Source organism: Pinus tabuliformis, chromosome 2_1, assembly GCF_031772625.1.
Source record: "Pinus tabuliformis cultivar Carrire ecotype Pingquan chromosome 2_1, CPIR1, whole genome shotgun sequence".
Lineage (NCBI taxonomy): Eukaryota > Viridiplantae > Streptophyta > Pinopsida > Pinales > Pinaceae > Pinus > Pinus tabuliformis.
In genome coordinates this window covers 366,234,375-366,260,404 of record NC_142299.1, presented here as the reverse complement: position 1 = coordinate 366,260,404, position 26,030 = coordinate 366,234,375, and the positions used below count along the sequence as shown (strand labels likewise).

Below are 26,030 nucleotides of genomic sequence, written 5' to 3'. Positions count from 1 at the left end.
AGTTTTTGCAGAGTTAATGTGTGACTTCCCGCGTGCTGACACGGAAACTGTGGCAGAGGAGCCCATTGCGGACGAATCTTTGTTTCTAATCAGCACTTTAGATCCGTGGTATGGGGATATCATCGTCTATCTCCAGACCCAATCCTTTCGGCCCGAAGTTTCAAAGTCGGAACGTCGGAAAATTCGATTCCAGTCCCAACAGTACAAAATTATTGGAGATACTCTTTATCGCCGTGGGGCGGACTTGGTTTTTCGACGTTGCTTAACTCACGAGGAAGCTGAAAGGGTTCTGAATGACTGTCACTCTGGAGCGTGTGGCGGTCATATGTCTGGGTATGCCACAGCCCAAAAGATATTGCGCGCTGGCTACTTCTGGCCGTCCTTGTTTAAAGATTGTATTACTGCGGTCCGGAAATGCCACAACTGTCAAGTGTTTGATCGCAAGATGCGCGCTCCACCTGCTCCTCTCCACCCTATAATTGCCGTTGGTCCTTTTGCCAAATGGGGTATCGATTTTATTACATGTAACCCTCACTCGGCCGGGGGGCATGCGTATATCATCCTTGCGGTAGATTATTTTACTAAGTGGGCCGAGGCGATGCCTACATTCGAGGCAGACGGCAAGACAGCTGCAATTTTCGTATTCAATCACATTATTGCTAGGTTTGGTGTCCCACAAGCGATAATCACTGACCATGGGCGCCATTTTCGAAACGTTATGATGACAGAACTTACAGGCCAGCTTGGTTTGCGTCACGATAGCTCAACTCCTTATTATCCACAAGCGAATGGTCTGGTTGAGTCCATCAACAAAGTTTTAGTTATCATGATCCGACGAATCATTGGTATTCATCGGTCGAATTGGCACAACATGTTATTTTCAGCGCTTTGGGCGTACCGAACCTCAGTGAAAACATCAACAGGGTTCACTCCTTTCCAACTAGTTTATGGTTTGGAAGCTGTGCTGCCCATTGAATGCGAAATCCCGTCACTGCAAATGGCCATCGAATTACTTCCAGCTACTTCCGAAGAGGAGAAGCGTTTATTATACTTAGCTCAATTAGATGAGACTCGACGTGATGCTGCATTGGCGATCGAGACTCACGCAAAACGTATGAAAGCTCAGTATGATCGAAATGTGACCCCTCGAAATTTTTCGGAAGGAGACCTAGTGCTATTATATGATCAAGCTAATGATAAATTAGGTGCTGGAAAATTCGTTCCTATGTGGCATGGGCCCTATATTGTCAAGCGAAAGCTAGCAAAAGGGGCCTATGAGCTGGTAGACTTTGACGGGGACTCTTTGGGTAAACCCAGAAATGGACTTTACCTAAAGAGGTATTATGCTTAAATGATGGGTATGGAGATTTTAGTTAGGTTAGGTTTTTCTTTCTAGCTGGTGTGTTTGTTAGTTTAGACAGTGTGCTTAGCTTAGAGAGTGTGTTTTTCGTCGTTATTCTGCTTATCTTGGTTTTACTCTTGATGTTGCAGATGTCGATGCCTCTCCAAACATACATTGGATTTGCTGATGGTGCTTGTCGTAGTACACGGAATATCTCTTCCGCAGCTTGGGTTATCTATTCGCCCTCTGACGAGTTAGTTTCTATGCATGGGGTGAGCCTCGGTCAAACAACAAACAACATTGCAGAATACAGTGCAGTGATTGAGTTATTGTCTGAATCTATTTCATTTGGGATTCGGAGTTTGATAGTGAGGTTAGATTCTGAACTCGTTGTATTACAGCTTAATAGAGTGTATGCCATTAGAAATCCAGTGTTATTAAGGTTATTTTTGAGAGTGCGTCTCTTGGAACGTGAATTTGATTACATTGAATATCAGCATATTCCAAGGTCTTTAAATACATTAGCAGATGCAATTGCTTCTCGAATGTTAAATAGACATTTGCAATAATCATACATGTAAATTTAAAAACATTTCATCACACATGTTTAACAAGATAAGCCGGTAATAATGATATATATAGATAGGAGTGTGTCAAAAAATACATCGTCTTCGATCATAGGTTGAAAAACACCTTATGATCGGCAAAAATGATAAGTACAAAAAACCAAAATGTCACATGTGTCTACAAAACGACCATCCAATCACTGGTGATGCTCTCTATACGACACCACTGCACGAGCCACCCTACACAAGAACCTCCTAAAAGGTCCTGGGACTGCGACTACATAGCGCTGAAGCCTGATAGGAATATCATCTATAGTAGTCTCTGGTATATCTGCTGTAAGACGCTCTAGGTCTTGTTCCAACTCAGCTAAGGTCTCTGTGGCCTCGTCCTGTGGGGCCGGTGCCGCTGCAACTGGTAGTCTCCTCTCGAAAGGCCGGAGATTGGCTGGACGACGTGGGCCTACATCTGCATTTTGAAAATTATTACTGTCAGTTTTGAGACGATATAAAAAACAAAAAAATAGATAATTTAAAAACTTGTGAAAAATGAATTACCTGTGTCATCCCATTGTTCTCCCGGTGGAAGAACCATGTCCGGATCTCCACGAAAATCAACTCCGGCATAAGGAAAATCCTGTATAGAAAAGACCTGGTCCTCTAACCAGTGAAAGTACTCCGGAGTAAATCGGACAACCTCCGTGCCCTCATCAGGATGACGGGCCATAACCGCAACCCATCGCATCAATTTAGGCTCTCGGGAAGCCCAACCTCAACAGTGAGCTGCTGTGGGATCAGCATCGGAACCCTCTCTAAGGCAAAACTCACAACTAAAGGCCCATAACCAAAAGTCTTTAGCTGTCCGTTTTTGGTTCTAGTCAGTTGGCCCTTTAAATTGGCCAACACAGCATCACACCAGTTGAAAATGGTGCCTCGATAGCAATCAATCGCCATCCGCATCTGGGATCCAGTGGCAATGTGTAAAGCGGCAGCCCCGCAAAGTCTGGTAACTGTAAAAGCAATCACCATAAGTTCAGGTCGGGATATAGTTTTGATCTCTATCCCCTTCTCCTGAGACTGAGTGTTACACCACTCTAGTCGGAGACTAGCGATGGACTGGCCACCCGGCCTAGTCCCGAACAGAGTCAAGTGTTCGCCTCTCTTGGGCAAACCAGTGAGGAAGTAAATATCTGAGGGCTCTATCTCGAGCTGGTGCCCTCCAATGTAAAAGCACTGGTCCTGAACGTTCCATCTTTCTACCAGCCACTCTAGAAAGCGCACCTGGGCCCTCATGCCAGGTATGGCCCAGTATTTGTAAAGGCCGCATGCCTTCAAAGCATCAATGGACGGTTGATGATTAATGGCGGCCAAATCAACATCTTCGTGCTCTCTCTCGCGCCAATCAAGCATGGTGGGCAATCTACACACCAGAAAACATCCATTAGAATCCATGAAATCAAAAATTTTGGTCCAATTTGGAGAATTTGGGGTTTGTAAACCCTTTGCGGAGTACGCACCCCGCCTTTAGGAACAGAGCGTGGGTACGCGGGTTCCTTTAAGGCAAGGTGCGTACGCCCACCATTTTCCCAACTGAGAAAATGTCGGGGTACGCAGGTCCCTAGTGTGGCACCTGCGTACCCCGAAAGGCGGATCTTGAAACCCCAAAGCCTCCAAAAAATGAAATCTAGGGCCTAAAAACAAATTCTAAATGGATGAAAATGAAGAGGAGGATGTTGTAGAATACCTGAAAGAGACGGCGTTCGATTTCGACGGTCGGATTCTCCGCAATGTCCACGGGAAGTTTCTTGCCAAAAGCCCTTTTTCTCTCCTCAACAGTAAAATGGTAAAAATGAATTGGTAAAAGCCCTTTTTATAGGTTTTTTGGGTAAATAAATGGTAAATTTGTTTATTTTTCACCATGAAAAGGTATTTTTCAAAGTATTTTTATCTATCTTTAAACAGGTATGAGTAATGTGTTGGTTTTTGTGCAGGATAAAGGATTTTCAGGGAAAATTGTCATTTTTTACAAACAAAAACATCAGAGTCATCTTTAAGCCCTTTTCTGACTCCTAAAACATGAAAAGATTGCCGAGCGTTTCTTTTACACTCGTTAAAACGGAATTAAAAGACGGTCCTCTTATAGCCCTTTTCTGACCGTAAAAACATGAAAAGATTGCCGGATTTTTGTCGTTTCAAATTCGATATTGGAAATAAAACGACGTGTCCTTGATCGCTTTTTACTTTTCAGGTCAAAGACACTAATCATGAAAGTACTCCTTGGTCGTAAAGATCAAGCGGTTCTCTCAAGTATTATTTTATACTTTTTCGGGCTTGGGAGACACAAATTTACGAAAAAGGTCAACCCTGGAGTCTTCTTAAGTTTTTTCAGACTCTCTAAAATTGAAAAACGCCGAGTTTCTCCTATACTGGACTCGTTAAAATTTCACAGTAAAGGACCTGTTCGATTACAAACAGGAACGAACCACTCCTTCTTAGGGTTCGAATCTAAACTAAGTTGGACTCATCCGAAGGATGAGCTTATAATCAAGCATATGTTATCCTCCTCAAGCTTGTAAAAAATAAAGAGGTACTTGCCAGAAATGGTGGGGGAAAAGAGAGAAAATGAGCCTATTTGTTATCCTTTGTCTCAGAAGAAACCTTATCACCACTCTTGAACACGACACTTTTCATTCACCTGGGTTGGGAAATCCTTTGCCTAACAGTTGATCAAACCACATTGAAAATCTTCAGCCGGTTCCAGGTATTAACTTTGGGTCAATTGTCACCAAGCCATCTGTTGTGTCGTTATGTGTTCAAGAGGTCACTGCAAATAAACCATTCATCTGCAAAATACCTGTCATCCATTTTGACCATCCCTGAGTCAGTCCTTACAGCTACATTTCTTCAACTTGATCTATGATTTCGTGTTGTGGGCTTGCCTGCAACGGGTCGCTTTCTATCGACATCAGCACATTATCTAGAAAGATGACCTAGAAATCGTCAGTACCTTGAAATCTGCATGCATCAATGGCAGGTTTCTCGCCTTTGACGACAGTTTACATCATTGACTTTCGATCGAAGGATTCCGTGACATGTTCGACATCAACACATTCATTCACATCTCATGGATTGTACTGGGTACTTTGAGAACCATTGACATCACTGGTGGTCTCTCTCACACTTGTTAACAGTTTACATCATCGACTGGTAATCAAGTGGTTTCTACCATGTTCGACATCAACTCATTTATTCGCATGGATAGAATCGTACTATTTCGGGAAGTAGAAATGAAGACCCTGGATCTAGTTTCCACCATCCAGGCTGCGAGGAGTTTTGTATTCATTATATAGTAGACTAATCATAAACAGATGGCTGCGTCCATACTGTGTCTACATGAGTCTATGATTATGATGTACTGCGAAATCATTCCTGTATCAGAGCAGTAGTTAGTTTGTTAGTTAAAGTTTTCAATCTGAGTATGGGAATGCCTACCTCAGCGATGATATGATCTTATATATGTATTTTGTGTTGAATATTTGCAGGTTCCGACTGGGCTCTCCACAAGATAATCCTTGAAATGATAAAGTGCTTCACCCTTCCTAGATGATATAAAACCCTAATCTACTACAGGCTTCGCACTTTAGGGGGCAATCTGTTACACTAAAATTTGTCACCATGACTATTTGCAGTCAGTATGGCTCCATCAACTGTCATACTGTCCTCCTTGGCAAGTCTTATACCTCTGCTCCTCATGTCAAACTCCAAGAAAGAGAGAAAGTCCTTAAAAAGTCAATTAACTCTGGTTACGCAGTTTCTCTTAACCTTACCTGCGTGTACGCACCTCAAGTTCACAATACCTGCGTACTTGTACGCTCTGTCTGTAAAGGGGTGGGTGCGTACTCCTGTAAAGGTCAAAAGGCGCGAGTTTTACTTCAAAAAAGTTACTTGTGGTCGAATCTAGAGCATTCTAGAAGATGGTTTGACGTGTATTGAGCGCCTCCAGATGGTTCATGCATCCCTATGAAAGAGGAACTTATCCCATGAAGAGGGGAGCTATCCCATTGAAAGAGGGGCTTATCCCATTCATGGTGGACCTGATTAACTTCCTCCAAAGCATTATAAATACAGGCATTGGGCCAGAGGGAGAGGAGGTTGAAAGCTGAACATTCCTAAGGGTAGATGCTGCTGAAATTAGGACTCCCTTATAGAGCTTGAGAGGAGAGATTCCCATCCTTTCTTAGCTTCATTTGGAAGTGGGTGAGCTGATCAAAGTAAAGGAGAACTCTTGCTGGACCCTGGGAGGGACCTGCACAACACCAAGGCACTGGTTGTAATGGTTTCTTTTGTTTCCAATTAATACAATTAAGTTCATTTTTCTCAACAAGTTGTTATATATAATTTGTTTCATATACTCCTTGGTCTTTATGATGAATATGTTTTATTATATGAGTTATTTAGGTGCTATGTAATCGTTTGCTTGTTTGTGAATGCAGGTTTCAAAGAGAAGGAGGAGCTCATCTGAATCGGAGAGGCTGGACTGCTACAAACAACGTTGGACTAAAGGTATGCTTTAAACACCTGGTTGCTTGTATTTTAAATGCATATTTAGGGAAAGATAGTGCTTGATTGTTTTGTTTGTCACTAGAAAGCCTTAGCTTCTAGGGAGGTCGGTTTTGTCCGCAAAAATGACTCTTTCCGCATGACACGTAGTTAACCAATTCTTGTCCTACTCCTCCTCTGTCTTTGAGTTGATTGTGGCCATGTGTGAGAGGACACCCAATTTTGTATGTGATGATTGAATGAAGGTGGCCAAGTTAACTGGACACCTTTTCGCTATAAACCAACTACCTCGTAACCTTTACAACTTTTGATCAAATGATGCATATGAGTGAGTGGGCGGGATACTTACCCGTGGTCTCAATGCCATGCTGCAGTTGTCAAAGATTAGATGTGCTGCGTTATTTATTTGTTGCATGGTCATTCTTCTTCCTCCTCTGCTATCTATTGTCTGTTGTCTGGAGCCCCTGGATCATCCTAGTGAAGACTTGTAGCTGATGATTGATATTCTATGGAATAGGCTGCTACAAGAATACAGGGGATCCTGTAGAAAACATAGTCTTTTCCTAAATAGAAACAATGGAGGGGAAAACGATATAAATGATGGAGTGATGCATGGTAAGGAGTGGAGGAGATGGATATGTGTGAGGCAGGGTGCCCTTTAGATCCTCTTTTTTCTCCTTGATTATCTTTCTCATCCACCTGCAAATAAAAATTAAATCTTTTTATCTCCTTTTTTATTTTTATTTTTTATTTTTGGAGAAACACCTAGGCTACCTCAGAGAGGTTTTCACCCTAGATATTTTCCCTGGGCACCTCAAGGAAGGTTTTCACCTAGGGATATTCTTATTCTTTTTTTTCATTTTTGTTTTTTTTCATCATTGGGCCGCCTCACGAGGTTTTCAACCCAAAGATGGGACTCAGGTGCCTCATGGAGGTTTTCACCTGAATCCTTATTCTTTTCTTTTACTTTTTTATTTTTTCAGTGAACTGATGAGGCAGGAGCTAGAACTTGCTCCACCATCATCACTGTCTTATTGATATTGTCAATGAACTCTTGTTTTTATAAAGGCCTCTTGTACATTTTTAGTCGGTGTCCATTAACAAGCAATGGAATGGTTTCTTCATCTATAGTTCTGATTTGGACTGAACCATTATCATGGCATCTTTCCACCACATAAGGTCTGAGCCATCTTGTCCTTAGCTTGCTCTTGAAGTATTTATACCTCGAATCATATAACAATGCCCAATCGCCCTATTGAAATTGTTTCTCCTTAATATGTTTATCATGCCAGATCTTCCTCTGAAGCTGAACTATCTCTGTATGTAGGAGGGCCTACATTTTGAATTCATCCAAGCCATTCAAATGGAACAATCTTTCTTTCTATGCATGACTGAGTTCCAAATCTAGTTGGGCTACCATCCTCAATGTGTTATATTCAAACTCAATGGACAACAAATCCTTTTTCCCATAGACCAGCTCATAGGGTGTAAATCCATTGGTGGTATTCCATGTTGTATTATAGACCTAGGTGGCCTCAACTAGTCTCTCTGCCCAATCCTTTCTGCTGCTACTCACTACCTTGGTTAAGATGCTCTCCAGTGCCCTGTTGGTCACCTCCACTTACCCATTGTGGATGATAAGGAGTGGAGGTCCTATGCTTGATTTTTTGATGGCTGAGCAGTTCTTCAATCATGTTGGAGGTAAACTGGCTACCTTGGTCTATGACTAGCTCTCTAGGGTACCAAATTTGTAGAATACATTCTCCCTTAGGAACTCAACCACCTTCTCTTTTGTTTCTACCTTAACCACCTTTGTTTTAGCCCACTTAGTCAAATAATCAGTGCACACAATAATGTATTGTTTTTGCTTTGAAGGAGGGTTGATAGGCCCAATGAAGTCCATGCCCCACTTGTCAAATCGCTCGAAAGTCACTTGAGGTTGTAGGGGAATTTCATCTCTTGGAGTAGGCTTTCCCATCCTTTGGCACTGATCACACTGACTAATGTACTTTTTCACATCCTGATGAATAGTGGGCCAATAATAACCTAGTTGTAACACTTTGAATGCTGTCCTCTTTGCTGCAAAGTGACCTCCACAGGGCCCATCGTGACATGTTAGAAGGATGTCAAAAAATTCCTCTTCCCTCACACACCTTCTTAAGATTTGATCTGTGCCAATTTTGAAAATATTGCCCTCAATCCAGGTGAAGGGGTGCTTTTCCTGACTATCTTGCTCTTTTCTTTGGAGGGAAAGTTTGGTGGGAACTGTGCTGATACCAAATAGTTTTCTATATCAACAAGCCATGGGGAGAGAACTGAAATAGCAAGCAAATTCTCATCTGGTAATTGGTCATCCACCATTCCTTCTTCACCTGCAGGCAGATTCATCCTAGATAGAAAGTCTGCAACAACATTTTCCTTACCAAGCTTATCAACAATAGTTAGATCAAACTGCTGTAATAAAAGCAACCATCTTATAATCCTAGCATTCACATCTGGTTTGTTCATTAAATATTTGATTGCACTATGGTCAGTATGCACAAATGTTTGGTAGCCTGTAATGTAATGCCTAAATTTGTTTAATGAATGCACAACAGGCAGGAGTTCCTTTTCGGTCACAGTATAATTTAGCTCAACCTTTGACAGGTTCTTACTGATAAAATAGATGGCATAGGGCAATTTATCCTCTACCTGGCCTAAGGCTGCTCCTTTTGCTTTGTGTGAGGCATCAACATGAATATGAAAAGGGAGGGCCCAGTTTGGGCCTCAAAGAATTGGTGCAATGTTTAACTTACCCTTTAAGATGTTTAAGGACTCTTGATAGCTTTTTGACCATATAAACTCAGAATATTTGGCCAACAACCCAAATAAAGGAGAGGCCAACTTGTTGAAGTCCTTTATGAACCTTTAGTAGTATCCAGCTAACCCCAAAAAACTCCTGACATCCCTCTACTTTTGAGGAGGTGGGACCCTTTGGATGATTTCTATTTTGTCTGGGCCCACCTGCAGTCCTTGCTGGGATATTGAATGACCTAGCACGGTCCCTTTAGTCATTAAGAATTCACATTTTTCTGGACTGAGAAATAGGTTCATTTCAATGCATTTGTGCAATACTTTGCCCAGGTTAGTCAGGGCTTCTTGAAAATCACAGGCATAAGGTGTAAAATCATCCATATAGACCAAAATACTCAAGATTGATCTCTGGAAAGTGGTAGGAGCATTTCATAGGCCAAAGGAAGGACCCTATAGGAAAAATTACCCTAAGGATAGCTGAGTGTGGTCTTATCCTGGTCTTCTGGGCAGATTTGGATTTAGTTGTACCCACTGAATCCATCTAGGAAAGAGAAAAACTTCTTCCCTGCCAGGCCATCTAGCACTTGGTCAATGAAGGGTAGGGGAAAATGATCCTTCTTTGTGGCTTTGTTCAACTCCCATAATCCACACAAATCCTCCACTTACCATTTTTCTTTGGAACTAACACCAAAGGAGAGACCCACTCACTATCGGAGATAGGGTAACTGAATCCTGCATCTAGCAGTATTTGCAGTTCTTCTTTGACTATATCTTTAAGAGTTGGAATCATCCTCCTTTGTGGTTTCCGGACTAGCTTGCAACCTTCTTTGATGTATATGTGGTGAGTACACATTGAGGGGTGTACTCCCTTCATTTCAAAGTAACTCCAAGCAAAGGCTTCTAGGTTTTCTCTCAACATGTTGCATAGCTTTTTCTATTCAAGAGCAGAAGAGATGGATTAATTTTCAAAGTTTTCTCTCAGCCAAATTCTATGGTTTTGACACAGATTGGGTTGGAATTGGCCAAGCATAAGTCAATTGGATGATTGTTCTGGGTTTCCTTTACTTCTTCTTCTAATGGTAACGATCTAGGAGTTGGAATTTGGAGTAGGTGTTCAATTAAGTCATCCTCATCTTGCTGTCCTCCTCCTATGGTTACTTCCAAAGCATAAAGTTGGGTTGAGTAAGCCTCGTCTTCTTCCTCCTCCTCCAACCATAAAGGAAAATCATGCTCTAGAGAAGGTTGAGTAGGAGGGTATAGGACTAACTGTTTGGACATATGCCCATTCTTGATGGTCATATTACCAGCTATGCAGCTAATGTAAGCATCAGCGATGGCCAACAATGGCCTCCTAAGGATGAGAGGGTAACCAGTAAGCTTAGCCTTAGGCTAGAGAACTAGGAAATCTGTAGTGTACTCCCAGGAGTCGATGGAGACCATCACATCCTCCACAATTCCCTCAGGGGTGACTATGGAACAGTCTGCAAGTTGTAGCACTGTTGTGGTCTTTCTCAATGATCCTTGGAGGTTGAGCTTGAGCATGGTATCCTTGGTCATCACATTAATGGCAACCCCCAGATTAATCAGAGTGTGTGGGACAAATGTGCCATTGATGTGCACATCTACTACAGGGCTTACAGGGTCCAAATATTTTGGACATATTACCTTCCCCAGCATTAAGTCAGACAGCTGCCCAATGAAATTAATGGTAGGGGCATCCCTTTTTCTTCTTCCTAGATGCTTGAAGCATTTCTCCTTAATCAACTTATTGTAAATGGGAACATCTTTTATTGCTTGGAGAAGGGGGATCTTTACACATAGATTTTTCAATTCTCCTAGAAGTTCAAGTTCTTTTGGGTAGGCTGGACTGGTTGGGCTAATCTCTCAGGAAAGGGTGGATTTACTTTAAGGTTGCTTTCCTCTCTTTCTTCCTCAACCTCCCTATGTGGAGAGGGAGGTTGGTTATCTGGGAGAATTCTCCCAGATCTTAGGTTGATCTCCTAGATTTCTACAACATAAGCTGGGTATGATGTCTCTCCACTGTATACTTGTTGAGCCTGCCTATTGTTTGGGTTTGGATTTGGCTGGGTAGGCATCTGGGGTTGCTTGGGTGGAGCAGAGTGTAGGAGTTGTGGTTGGGTAGGTGGTGGAGGCAATAGAGCTGGAGCATTGTTGTATTGGGGCCTCCACCCCTGGTGTGGGGTATTCCACTGAGGTTGTGGTGGAACATAAGGTTGAAATGACTGGTTGGCTAGCTGGGAATGATACTGAGATGCATAGGACCAAGGAGGGGGTGTAGACCAGGAAGGATGAGCAGGGGGTCCCTAAGAAGGTATAGCTGAGGTTTGGTTGGGGTTGTAATATGCATGGGATGACCCTTGCATACCCTGCTGGTGTGGTCTAGGCCCAGGAGGTCTCCTTTGGTTGATGTAACAAAGCTGCTCAGTGAACCCTTCAGCTCTTGATATACATCTTTGAGTCTGAGTAAAGAAGGACACTTGTTTGTGGAGTGGTTTTCTTCATAGACCGAGCAAATCTCAATGTAGTTCAATGGACATTCATTCCTAGGATGCCTCCTGGTGCACCTAGGACAAAAGATGGCCAAGGCTCTCTCTGCTTCCTCTTGCTTCCTTTTGATGTTCATGGTATCCAATTGCAAGGCAAGGGTTTGCAACATCTCACTTTTGAAATCTTCCAGCATATTTCCAATTTCACCCTTGATGGATGAGTTGGAAGATGATGTACTTGTTGAAAATAATACTGAGAGGGGGGGGGGGGTGAATCAGTATTATTAAGTCAAATTCTTTTTCTATTTATACAAAGATTTGTATACACTACTTCAGTTAATTAAAACAACGTGTATACGCAACTCTGACTAATTAAACTCACGTATAACTTCCAGACTAAGAATTTAATTTATTCTTCAGATGTTGATCATTAATCTGTGTGTCAGAACCATATAACAATAAGCAGGAATAGAAAAGTAGAGCAGACAGCCACACAAAAGAACACAAGATATAAGGTGGAAACCCAATGTGGGTGAAAACCACCTGCTGCAATATGTCTCTATCTTCTTTCAATTAGAAACTTATTTTTACAATGATTCTGTACTGGTGCAGTCTTATACCAGCATGCAGGCTTCAACTTGCAGAAGGCTACAACCTTCTCTATTCTTCGAGGGACCACGTTTCATAAATTTTTAGACTGGATCCATGAATATCAATCAAACATCAAGTAGATCTGCAACAACCAATCTCCTTTGTACAAATACTGAATCAACCAATAACTTCTCAGAATTCTATAACCAAAAAATAGTACCAGTAACCAGACACCAATTTTGAACCCAGAACATTGCAGCAATAAACAGAAGCAGCTAAAACATATTTCAAGAGACGTACGCTACTTCACCAATAGAAACCTGCGTACGTACGCAGCTATGCCAAAGCCAACCAGCGTATACGCAGTCTTCACTTGCTTAACCTGCGTGTATACGCGCCTCTGCTGTGTCGAACCTGCGTATAGATCTATAAAAGATAATTTATCCTTTTACTTAATCAGACATCAGTTATACCCAGATTATCAGATTTATAGATCTAATCATGCGCCAAATATAATAGATCAAAATCACACAATGATACTACTATTCAAGCCTTGATATCTCGACCCATCAATAGATCTTAACCATCGTGTAATGCTCAGGTTCCTCCTTGATTCAGATCCAGCTGTAACTCACCAACCAATCACCAGTATTCCAGATCTTGCTCCTCTCAAGATATTCAACACATAAATCAATGCCCTTGCCAAATGATCTCCTTCCCTTTTTATAGTCTTAGGCCTTACTCAAACCATGGTCCAAAACCATTGAGAACTAATACTAGGGACCCAATACTTGGGTTCTGTTATCACTGAAAATTCTGTTGCCAAAATTTTTCAGACTAGCTTAAGGACAAAGTGTTTCCGCAGCGCATGAATCCTTTTTAGCAGTTTCGCAGCGCTACATGTTTAGGTGGTTTCGTAGCGTGCTACGAAATTGGGGATTTGTTCGAGTTTTCAGTAGAGGTCAAAATCCTAGCATGCCTATTGAACAGAGTTCTGTTACCCTCAAGAAATCAGCATCTAGTGAGAATCTCACAAGAAGCATACGCATCAATTGGTCACCGGCAAGATAATGTTCATACAGGGAGCTCTTCCAAACAGCTGTTAGTTCAATGTGCAACTGAAATATCTGAAGGTAAAGAAGGAAATGATTTTAGTTGAGAGAGTACAGCAGTACACGGATATTTTTCCGAAAAAACTGGAGGGGCATTCCCGTGTTGATCCAAACTGGCCAATGGAAAGACTCATTGAGTTCAACCAAGTTATGTTGAGATATATGCCATTTTTGCCACCAGCCTTGCGAGCAGTGTCATTTACTATAAATGCATGTGAGCAGTTTGGAATTGCTGGAAGAACAGGTCTAGTGTCCTTAATGATATATTTCGCCTTACTCCAATCTCTGATGGGAAAATTTAGACCCTTTTGGTAACATTAATCCAAATGGAAGATTTGTTGTTGTATGTGGTGATGGTGAATACATAATTTATACGGCACTGGCATGGAGGAATAGATCCTTTGGATCTGCACTCGAATTTGTTTGGGCCTCAGATGGAGAATATGCAGTTCGAGAAAGTACTTCCAAGATCAAGATTTTTAGCAAGATATTCCAGGAAAGGAAGAGCATTCGGCCAACATTTTCTGCTAAAAGTACCGGGGGAATATCGTTATGTGTAAGGAATGGAAATGAGCTGCCCTTCTGTATCACTCATGTACCAAGGTGGCGGTAATGCAACATGTCATAATATGGGTGCTTGCAAAGAGACGGTTGACAGTTGTACAAGCAAAAGTTGCGGTGGTCATGAAGTGGACATAATGCACTTTTTAATAGGAACCGCAATTCCAGGTCGTTTGTATGGCACCAACATAAGTGATAATACAAATGGCGCTGGAGGAGATAGGGTTGCCCATTTGGTTGATCTATATGCATCCACATAGTCGGTATCTTGATGGATTGGATCCTCAAGGAAATGGAAATGGTGCTAATTTTAGTGCGCAGAATGATTGGCAGGGAGCGTAGTGGCATGTTTTGATTGACAATTCCTTCGGTCTTCTGGAGAATGCAAGCCCAGCCTTGTGGCAGAGTCTAAGGATGTTTTTGATCAGAAGGCAAGTAATAAATATTGGATTGATGTGCAACTTCGGTGGGAAGACTATGATTCTCATGACCGTGAACGGTATACGAGAGCCAAATTCTTAGACTATACAACAGATAATATGTCAATTTATACATCACCCACTGGTGTTATGATTGCAATCGATCTTGCTTACAATTTACATTCTGCATTTGGTAATTGGTTTCCTGGTTCAAAGCCTCTTTTGGCCCAAGCTATGAATAAAATAATGAAGTCAAATCCTGCCTTGTATGTGTTAAGGGAGCGCATAAGAAAGGGCCTGCAACCTGATTCTTCGGAGCCAACAGAACCATATTTGTCATCTCAAAACTATGGAGAGATTTTCAGCAACCAAATTATATGGTTTGTGGATGATATAAATGTGTATCGTATCACAATCTATAAAACTTTTGAAGGAAATCTTACAACGAAGCCTACCAATGTCGAGGCTCACATTGGAAAAGGAATTTGTCTCCAAATGCAAAGTGTTATTCCGAAGGCATTTGAATGCTTTGCAGAAGCTATTGCGCTTGATCCTCAGAATGCTTGTGCTCTCACGCGCTGTGGAGTTTTGTACAAGGATGAAGGGCACTTGCTAGAAGCAGCAGAGGCATATCAGAAGGCTCTTGTAGTGGATCTTACATACAAGCTTGCTGCGAAGTACTTGGCAATTGTCTTGACAGATCTTGGGACTAGTTCGAAACTTGCAGGAAATGTCCATGAAGGAATTCAGAAGTACTATGAAGCTCTAAAAGCAGATAGCCGCTATGCTCTTGCTTATTATAATTTGGGGGTGGTTTATTCGGAAATGATGCAATATGATATGGCACTTAATTGCTATGAAAAAGCTGCATTGCAAAGGCCTATGTATGCTGAAGCATATTGCAACATGGGTGTGATATATAAGAACCGTGGAGATTTGGATGCAGCCATTGCGTGTTATGATAGGTGTTTGGCTGTATCTCCAAATTTTGAAATTGCTAAGAATAACATGGCTATAGCCCTTACAGACCTTGGTACAAAGGTGAAGCTTGAAGGAGATATACATCAGGGTATAGCTCATTACAAGAAGGCATTGCTTTATAATTGGCACTATACAAATGCTATGTATAATCTTGGTGTCGCATATGGTGAACTACTAAAATTTGACATGGCAATTGCGATGTATGAGCTTGCCCTGCACTTCAATCCACATTGTGTGGAAGCATGCAATAATTTAGGAGTCATTTATAAAGACAGGGATAATCTTGACAAAGCTGTGGAGTGCTACCAGATGGCTTTGTCGATCAAACCTAGTTTTTCACAGTCTCTTAATAATCTTGGTGTGGTCTACACTGTCCAGGGTAAAATGGATGCTGCTGCAAGCATGATTGAAAAGGTTATAATGGCAAATCCTGCATATGCAGAAGCTTATAATAATCTAGGGATTTTGCACAGGGATGCAGGTAATATCATGCTTGCGATAGAGGCATATAAACGGTGTTTGCAAATTGATCCAGACTCTCGGAATGCTGGTCAAAATCGCTTGCTAGCCATGAACTACATCTATGAGGGCGAAGATGATAAGCTTTATATTGCACACAGGTTGGCTCTGCAGATAAATATAATATCAGTGAGTTGAAGGATGCCATGTTGGTAATCAAAGACCTTTTATCTGTGGCATCATTTTATGCAACTAAATCCAGCTTCACAGCTTCTACTGCCTTGTCTATAACATGCTTCGGCATGTACTTTCCTGAAGTTTATAGCAAAGATGGTACAAATGTACAGATCAAACATCTAAAGACTTTTGATGAAGGACTCTTGAAAATGGACAGAGACACACATGTTATGGATTGTTTTTTTTCATGGAGCAGGCCTAGAGGTAGATGAGTATGTCCGGAGGTCTTATAAGTTTGCTTATGTGGATGGTATTGAAGTGGGTATTGAAGCATGATTATATGGCTTTGAGCTTCTCAAAAGTCGATTTGCTGTCTTGTTTGTGACTGAGATATACAAAGTTTTCTTAATATGCTTTAGAGTACATTATTGGTATCTTGGCCATTGCATTAGCTATACAGTAGTGGTTTCAGTGTTGTTAGAAGCAGCTGCTATGGGGAGAAGATTGCAAGAATGCAGAGAAGTGATGAGACTGTGTATGATGAAATTACACAGCAGTTTCGTAGCGCGCTACGAAATTGCTGTAGCTGCATGTTTCAGTTGAGCCAATCATTATGATTGACAAATCAACAAATCTTTAAAAGGTGTTGTCTTCACACATAAAAATGGCCAGCACATCATGGACGTGGAAACCTGGTAATTAAAGGATAAAAGCGTACTTCTTTGGATTCGAATATTTTAAGGCAAACCAAGGACCGACAAACAGGAGCAGTTTCCTATATTTCAGGGTATTGGAAAACATGTTACATTAAAGGCCAGTAAGCAACTACGGACACCTATCACAGCCAAACTAAAAGAAGCCATTTGTCAGAGAATGAGCCTGTTTTCTCCTTCTTTTCGTAGGAGCACCATCCTGGTTGTAATAAATGCTATTTCCAGCATGATGTAGAATTAGAGTTTTAATTGTTTTAGGATTCCAGCGCTGCTAATTAGTGGTCAGCTGTAATTATTAGTTAGTTAAAAGTTAGTAGGTGTCATCATAAGTAATTATTGAGCTCCCTTCACGTTGGAGGGGGGAGCTCGAATCAGGTAGAGTAAGCATTCTATATAGAGCTGAAAGATGAATGTAAAAGGGGTTGGATATTTTGAAGACGGTTTTGGCTTGTGTGTAAACAGAGTTTTAGTAATACAGAGGACTGTTTTTCTTCTTAGGATTCACAATGGATCTTCTTGTTCAAATGTGTGATGGTATAGTTTCTTTGATGTTCTTTTACAGTTTGGTAAATGCATATGTTGGAAATAATACTGAGAGGGGGGGTGAATTAGTATTATCAGATTAATCAAACTTTTTAAATGCTCAGAAACATATACGCTACTTCAGTTAAGTGAACCAGCGTGTACACGCTACTGTGACGAAGTAAAACAGCGTATAAGAAGAAAACTCACAATTTAGTTAGCTTATTCTTCAATTAAGTGCATCAGGACATTATTCACCACATTAACAGTAAACATGTGCAGTATAACAGAACAGATAAAAAGCCACACACATGAACACCAAGATATAAGGTGGAAACCCAATGTGGGTGAAAACCACCTGCTGCAAGTTGTCTCTATCTTTCTTTAATATGAAACTTCAGTTTACAATCTTTTGTACTGGTGCAGCCTTATACCAGTACGCAGGCTACAACCTGCAGAAGGCTACAACCTTCTCTCGTTCTCCAAACTTCCTTGGAAGGGAGCTCCAACCCCCTTTGCTCTTGTACTAGCCAAGATACTAGTACGTAGATGCTGACCTACAATCTTCCTTCTTTCAGGTATCACTTTTCATACATTTTCAGACTTGGATATTCCTGAAGCACAACATTACAATCTGAAGACCACAATTCATTCAATTTCCACAACAGATCATTGAAGCATAAGACAACCAAACTTTGAATCACTGAACCACTGAACCCTGTCAATCACCAGTTACCAGAACACAGAGCAGACTACAGAACTCTGCAATAACAGTCAGACCCCACTGTAAACCCAAAATCAAGCTTCAAAAGATATACGCTACTTCAATGAGCAAAACCCGCGTATACACGCGCTTTTACCGAAGCCAACCTGCGTACAGATCTAAAAATAGACTTTCTCAATTTGCAGCTGTACCAGACATTAGTTAGACCCAGAACATAACATTGCGACAATATGCAGATCTAGAAATACGCATAATCAACCATATCATGATAGTGCATTTCAAACCATTAGATCCCGATCTATCCTTAGATCTAGTCTTCCATCAACCGATGTGATCTCTCCTTAGCTCATATCAAGCAACCCGAACCCTGCATATCAGATCTCTTTCTCTCTTAGATATTCAAGCCTTGTCGAAAAGATGATTTTGCCTAATGATCTTCTTCTCCTTATATAGTCTTAGGCCTAGCTTAATACCAAGAGCCAAAACCATAGTAACACAATACCATCAACTTTAAAACTAGGGATCGACACGCCCGTCGAGACATAATGGTCCGAAATCATAGGCACAACTTCCAAGGACTAACCACCATGGACCAAAGGAACCTTTCCACATACACGCGCTTTTTCTGAATCGAACTAGCGTGTACACGCGACTTGGGCTTAACGAAACGGCGTGTATGAGCTTCCTTGGCATGCTGTACAGAGATCTGCCTTCTGATTAAGTTGCCATCACCTGTACCAACCTCTGAGCACCTGTACCAACCTCTGAGTAAGTTGCCATCAAGGACAATACTTGAATCATAATGCCAACAATCTCCCCCTTTGGACTTGATGGCAACCACCACACCAAGTCATTCTCCCCCTTTGACATCAAGGGCAAAGGGTGGACCAAGATATTCTCTTCCTTTGCTGAATCACACTGCCCATACTCCCCCTGAGTACCTGCTGAAATCTCTGAATAATCTCCCCCTTTGTATATGCCAAGGTGTACCAATCTGTCCATGCTCCCTCTGAGTACATGCTGAGTCTCTGTACCGCTGAGGTGTGTTGTACATGCTCTTCCTGACTGTAGGCAAGATCTGCAAAAGATGTTCTTCAAGAAGAACATGACTCTATACATCATAAAAGACCTTCCTATCACTTAGGACTCATACATACATCCATCTCTCAATTGAGTGAGGATATACAAAAAATTGATTCATCCACCCAACCAAGTGGGTATACATCAAAAATTTACAGATGACAACCAATCACATTGCATCAATCATCCCAGGCATAGTGGGGAAACCAAAAATAGGCCGTTACATGACCTTGACACCATGAAAGAGATACCACAAAAGCGATATATGACATAGAGACGAAATAACTAGACCAAGACTTATGAAAGTCACCAGCAGCATCTGATAATCACCATTCAGATCAGCAACCAAGAGATCCTTCTGTTCTCCTTTCGCCTTTGTTCCTCCTGAAATCAACACCAAATGTGAACTAGAACCAAAAGCTTTAAGATAATGCCAACAATGCATCATTTGAAGATTATCTGCTCCCCCTGAACCTGTGCCTGTTGCACTCCCTGAAACTGTGCCTGAAGAATTCTGACACTCCCATTGCTGTTCAGAACATCATATACGCGATTTTTCCTGTATAGAACAGCGTATGTACGCGGATATACTTTCTGCAACAAGCGTCCAACATATACGCGACTTACCCATCATGAAACCGCGTGTATACGCGCATATCCCTTCCGTAACCTGCGTATACCAACTTTTCTGTAGAACAAACAAACTTCAACAACAGGATGAAGCATCAACTACTCCCAGCTTTTGTCTGAGATATTCAAAAGTTTCCCTGGGCAGTGGTTTTGTGAGAATATCAGCAACTTGCTCCTTAGAAGGAACATACTCCAACTTGACCTTCTGCTCAAGCACTTGTTCCCGAAGAAAATGGTACTTGATTGGTATGTGCTTGGTCTTTGAGTGCATGACTGGATTCTTTGAAATGCTGATTGCACTTGTATTATCACATAAGATAGAGACAGGTGGAGTGCAAGTGATTTGAAAGTCCTGCAAGGTCTGCATCATCCAAAGAAGTTGTGTGCAACAAGATGCTGCAGCCACATATTCTGCTTCAGCTGTAGATAAGGCAATCGAACTTTGTTTCTTGCTGAACCAAGATACTAATCTGGAACCCATGAAGAAAGCACCTCCACTTGTGCTTTTCCTATCATCCACACTTCCAGCCCAATCTGCATCTGTGTAAGCATGAAGAGTGAGATCTGTATTTCTAGGATACCATAAGCCATAGTTTTGGGTCCCTTGAAGATATTTGAAGATTCTTTTGACTGCCTGAAGATGAGTTTCCTTTGGGTTGGCTTGAAATCTTCCAACCATTCCTACTGCATGTGTAATATCTGGTCGAGTACCTGTCAAATAAAGCAAACTCCCAATCATGGATCTATAAGTGGGTTGGTGAACTGCTGCTGATTCATCATTTGCACTGAGGCTGCATCCTGTAACCATGGGTGTACATACTGGCTTTGACTCTTCCATGCCATACTTCTTCAAGATCTGCTTGAGGTATTTGGTTTGAGACAAGAAGATACCTCCTTCATTTTGTTGGATTTGCAATCCAAGAAAATATGTCAATTCTCCAAGAAGTGACATTTCGAATTCTTTCTGCATAACCAAGGCAAAGTTTTGACTCATGGTCTCTTCATTGCTGCCAAAAATAATATCATCTACATAAACAACAAGAATTAGCAATTTGTTATTTTCAACTTTTATATAGAGATTGCTATCTGCTGATCCTTTTGAAAAGCCTTGTTGGTGAAGATATTTGTCCAACCGATAGTACCAAGCCCTTGGAGCTTGTTTGAGCCCATAGAGTGCCTTTTTCAATCTGCATACAAGGTTTGGATCATTCCCAAGAATGAACCCATCTGGCTGCTCAATATATACTTCTTCTTCTAAGTCTCCATTCAGGAAGGCTGATTTCACGTCCATTTGAAATACCTTGAAGTTTTGAAAGCTTGAGAGAGCAAGGAACATTCGGATGGCCTCTAGTCTTGCCACAGGAGCAAAGGTCTCTTCAAAATCTATTCCTTCTTGCTGTGCATACCCTTTACAAACAAGTCTGGCCTTGTTTCTAATTACTTCTCCATTTTCATTTAACTTATTCTTGAAGACCCATTTTGTTCCTATTACATTCTTATCTTTTGGTCTAGGAACTAATTCCCAAGTGTTGTTCTTTTCGATTTGCTCAAGTTCTTCATCCATTGCTTTGACCCAACATTCATCTTTGCATGCTTCTTTCACATTTTGTGGTTCAATGGAGGAGAGTAGAGCCAAGTAGCTTGAAGCTTCTGCAAGTGTCCTTCTTGTTTGTACTCCTGCTTCTTTCTGCCCCACAATCTGAGTTTCTGGATGATTCTTTTGGACATATCTGGATGGAGTCTTCTCTTCTATTCTTGTCTGCTCCTCTGGTTCTTCTTGAGATTCTTCTTCTTCTTGAGGTTCTTCTTCTTCATCATTTCGCCTTTGAGAGTAACCTTCATCTTCTTCAATGTCTTCATGATGAACTTGCCTAGGAATATATCCCTTCTCATCAACCACTATATCAATACTGTCAACAATTCTGCCAAGTCTTTTATTGTAGCACTTGTATGCTTTGCTATGTGGAGAATAACCAAGAAGAATGCCCTCATCTGCTCTAGGTTCAAGTTTGCCAAGTTGCTCATCAGTATTCTTAATATAACATTTGCTCCCAAAGATTTTGAAATGCTTCACGGAAGGAGTTTTACCACTCCAAAGCTCATGAGGTGTTTGAGTGCTGTTTACTCGGACATTTGTTTTGTTAAGAATGATAACAGCAGCATGTGCAGCTTCACCCCAGAAGGTTGCAGGAGTACCTGATTCATCGAGCATAGCACGAGCCATTTGTTGGATAGTTCTGTTCATTCTTTCCACAACCCCATTTTGCTGAGGAGTTCTAGCTGTAGAGAATTCTCTTCTTATCCCATGTTCATCGCAGAAATCAAAAAATTCATTTGATGTGAACTCCCCACCTCTGTCAGATCTGAGGCACTTAATTTTGTGTCCTGATTCATTTTCAGCCAATGCTTTGAAGGATTTGAATTTTTCGAATGCTTCATCTTTGTGCTTCATAAGCCCTAACCAAACAAACCTTGAGAAATCATCAATGAATAATATCAGATATTCTTCTCCTCGAGGTGTCCTTTTCCTAAATGGACCACATACATCTGTATGGACTAGCTCAAGAGGCAAGCTAGCTGATCCTTCCTTCTCTGGAAAGTTAGTTCTGGTTTGCTTTCCAAACTGACAAGATTTGCATATGGTGTTGTCTGGAATTTTGATATCTGGAAGATCGCGAACTGCCTGATATTTGCATGCTTTCCTTATTTGTGAGAAGCTTAGATGTCCCAACCTTCGATGCCATAACCAGTGCTCTTCATCCTTGCTAAGATAGCATTGTTGTTGTCCTTCTTCAAATATGTACAGATTATTTGGAGTTCTTTTGCCTTTGAGAACTGTTTTACCTGTATCAAGATCACGAACAAGACATCCATTCGATCTGAAAATAACCTCGGTTTTTTGATCACACATCTGGCTGACACTTAGAAGATTATGCTTCAATCCATCAACATACAAAACATTTCCAGCCTTGACCTTTTCTTTCAAAGGAGCAATACCTTTTCCTTTTATAGTTGCAGGAGTATCATTTCCAAAAGAAACTTTCTTTCCCTTTTCTAAAGTAGAATAAGATTCAAGTTTTTCTTTATCACCTGTCATATGTTTCGAACATCCACTGTCAATGTACCATAGATTTTCCTGTCCTTCTGCATAAAACGCTATCCCACATCTTTCTGTCTGAGGTTCTTTTATTCTCCATTTTTTGGTGCTCTTGGCTTGTTCCTTTTTCTCCTGAAACCTGCTCCTGCATTCAGATTCTTTATGACCAAAATTATTGCAAATAGAACATTCAACTTCATTTTCAAGAACCGAAAAGTTGTTATAGGTCCTCTTTGTAATCCCTGTCATACTTCTTTGTTTTTGAGCTTCCCTAGTCATGATTGTTTTATATGCAACACATTGAGCTGCTTTGTGACCAAAGTTATGGCAAGAGAAGCATTGTCCATTGAAGAAGCTTCTGCGGTTATTGAATCTACCAGCCAACTGATTGTAATTTCTATTTTCATCTATTCTTGTGCCAAACTGAGAAGATTTTACCTGTGGTTGGTTGTAGCTTTTGTTCACCCTTAAGAAGGATTGTCCCTGATAGTTTCTGTTTGTAATTCGTCCCTGCTTTACCTGATTATCTTCATTGTTCTTCTGCTCATTTCTTCTTGCTGCATCAAGATAACTTTTTGAGGTGGATGCTTGAGAGGTTTCTCCATTATAGCCCAAACCTGTCTTGTTTAGAGGAGACCGCTGCACATTGATAATCTCATCCAAAGTTTCAGATCCTTTGACAAACTTAAGATTAATAGCTTTTGTTTTCTCAATTTCTTTTCTGAGACCAACAATTTCACCTTCTAGTTTTTCAAGATGTTTTTCCTTTTCATCAATTTGAAATTGCAAAGTATCAATGATCACACTCTTTTCTTCTATGCATCTCTTGAGTCTAGTAATTTCATTATAGAGATTATCCACATCTACAGCATCCTCATAATCATCATCTTCAAATGCCATTAATAGCTTATATTTATTACCTTGTTCATCTTCATCACTGTTTGATAAGCCATCACTATCTTCATGGGTGTAGTAGCTTTTCTTATTTGCACTTTGTTTCTTATTCCATCTAGCAGGTTCTTTTCCTTTATCCTTATTAGGACATTTTGCAGCATAATGACCTACTCTTCCACAAGCAAAGCATTTGAAAGGTAGCTTACCTCTGAACCTTCCAGCACCCCTTTGAAGATTTCTGACAAAATTTGATTCTTCTTCCTCTTCTTCTGGAACATGGCTTGCTTCATAGTAATCTTCTTTTCTTGATGCCTTAAAAGCAGCTTCCCTTCTGTCTGATGGACCTCCCTTTCTCATTTCATAAGCAGTTAGAATTCCATGTAGCTGTTCATCTCCTTCATAGCTAGTGATCATTTTGTCCCATATCTCTTTTGCTGATTTGAAGTGCATGACCTTCATGAATTCTGTTTGAGATATACTTCCTAATAGAGTACTGACTGCTTTTGCATTTGTTTCATATGCCTTTTTCTCAGCTGGATCTGTAGGAGTAGCTGAAGGAAAAGCATAGCCTGTTTCTACAATGTCCCAAACTTCTGTACCAAGAGATTGAAGATATGCAGTAACTCTTACCTTCCAATAATTGAAATTTGTTCCATCAAAAACTGGTGGCCTGATTGATGCTTCTTTCTCGTAGTTGCTCATGATGAATGATCTTCCTTCAAGCGATCAAGCTTCTCTGAAGGACCTGCTCTGATACCAATTGTTGGAAATAATACTGAGAGGGGGGGTGAATCAGTATTATCAGATTAATCAAACTTTTTAAATGCTCAGAAACATATACGCTACTTCAGTTAAGTGAACCAGCGTGTACACGCTACTGTGACGAAGTAAAACAGCGTATAAGAAGAAAACTCACAATTTAGTTAGCTTATTCTTCAATTAAGTGCATCAGGACATTATTCACCACATTAACAGTAAACATGTGCAGTATAACAGAACAGATAAAAAGCCACACACATGAACACCAAGATATAAGGTGGAAACCCAATGTGGGTGAAAACCACCTGCTGCAAGTTGTCTCTATCTTTCTTTAATATGAAACTTCAGTTTACAATCTTTTGTACTGGTGCAGCCTTATACCAGTATGCAGGCTACAACCTGCAGAAGGCTACAACCTTCTCTCGTTCTCCAAACTTCCTTGGAAGGGAGCTCCAACCCCCTTTGCTCTTGTACTAGCCAAGATACTAGTACGTAGATGCTGACCTACAATCTTCCTTCTTTCAAGTATCACTTTTCATACATTTTCAGACTTGGATATTCCTGAAGCACAACATTACAATCTGAAGACCACAATTCATTCAATTTCCACAACAGATCATTGAAGCATAAGACAACCAAACTTTGAATCACTGAACCACTGAACCCTGTCAATCACCAGTTACCAGAACACAGAGCAGACTACAGAACTCTGCAATAACAGTCAGACCCCACTGTAAACCCAAAATCAAGCTTCAAAAGATATACGCTACTTCAATGAGCAAAACCCGCGTATACACGCGCTTTTACCGAAGCCAACCTGCGTACAGATCTAAAAATAGACTTTCTCAATTTGCAGCTGTACCAGACATTAGTTAGACCCAGAACGTAACATTGCGACAATATGCAGATCTAGAAATACGCATAATCAACCATATCATGATAGTGCATTTCAAACCATTAGATCCCGATCTATCCTTAGATCTAGTCTTCCATCAACCGATGTGATCTCTCCTTAGCTCATATCAAGCAACCCGAACCCTGCATATCAGATCTCTTTCTCTCTTAGATATTCAAGCCTTGTCGAAAAGATGATTTTGCCTAATGATCTTCTTCTCCTTATATAGTCTTAGGCCTAGCTTAATACCAAGAGCCAAAACCATAGTAACACAATACCATCAACTTTAAAACTAGGGATCGACACGCCCGTCGAGACATAATGGTCCGAAATCATAGGCACAACTTCCAAGGACTAACCACCATGGACCAAAGGAACCTTTCCACATACACGCGCTTTTTCTGAATCGAACTAGCGTGTACACGCGACTTGGGCTTAACGAAACGGCGTGTATGAGCTTCCTTGGCATGCTGTACAGAGATCTGCCTTCTGATTAAGTTGCCATCACCTGTACCAACCTCTGAGCACCTGTACCAACCTCTGAGTAAGTTGCCATCAAGGACAATACTTGAATCATAATGCCAACATCATAATCACTCAGAACTCATGGATCATGCTCTGACTTCCTGTATGCCTTTGCAAACTGTGGTT

At 41.0% G+C, this 26,030-nt stretch overlaps 1 protein-coding gene across 1 annotated transcript in view; it reads left to right on the top strand.

The window, feature by feature from the left end:
- LOC149200388 (putative UDP-N-acetylglucosamine--peptide N-acetylglucosaminyltransferase SPINDLY) overlaps positions 1–16,401 on the top strand; it is a 30,905-nt gene extending 14,504 nt beyond the window's left edge. Inside the window, exons 2-4 of the mRNA XM_089400937.1 lie at positions 14,411–16,049; positions 16,151–16,221; positions 16,322–16,401. Of these exons, the coding sequence (XP_089257063.1) occupies positions 14,411–16,049; positions 16,151–16,221; positions 16,322–16,401 (1,790 nt within the window). The remainder of the gene's footprint in view (positions 1–14,410; positions 16,050–16,150; positions 16,222–16,321) is intronic.
- The last annotated feature ends 9,629 nt before the right edge of the window (positions 16,402–26,030 follow it).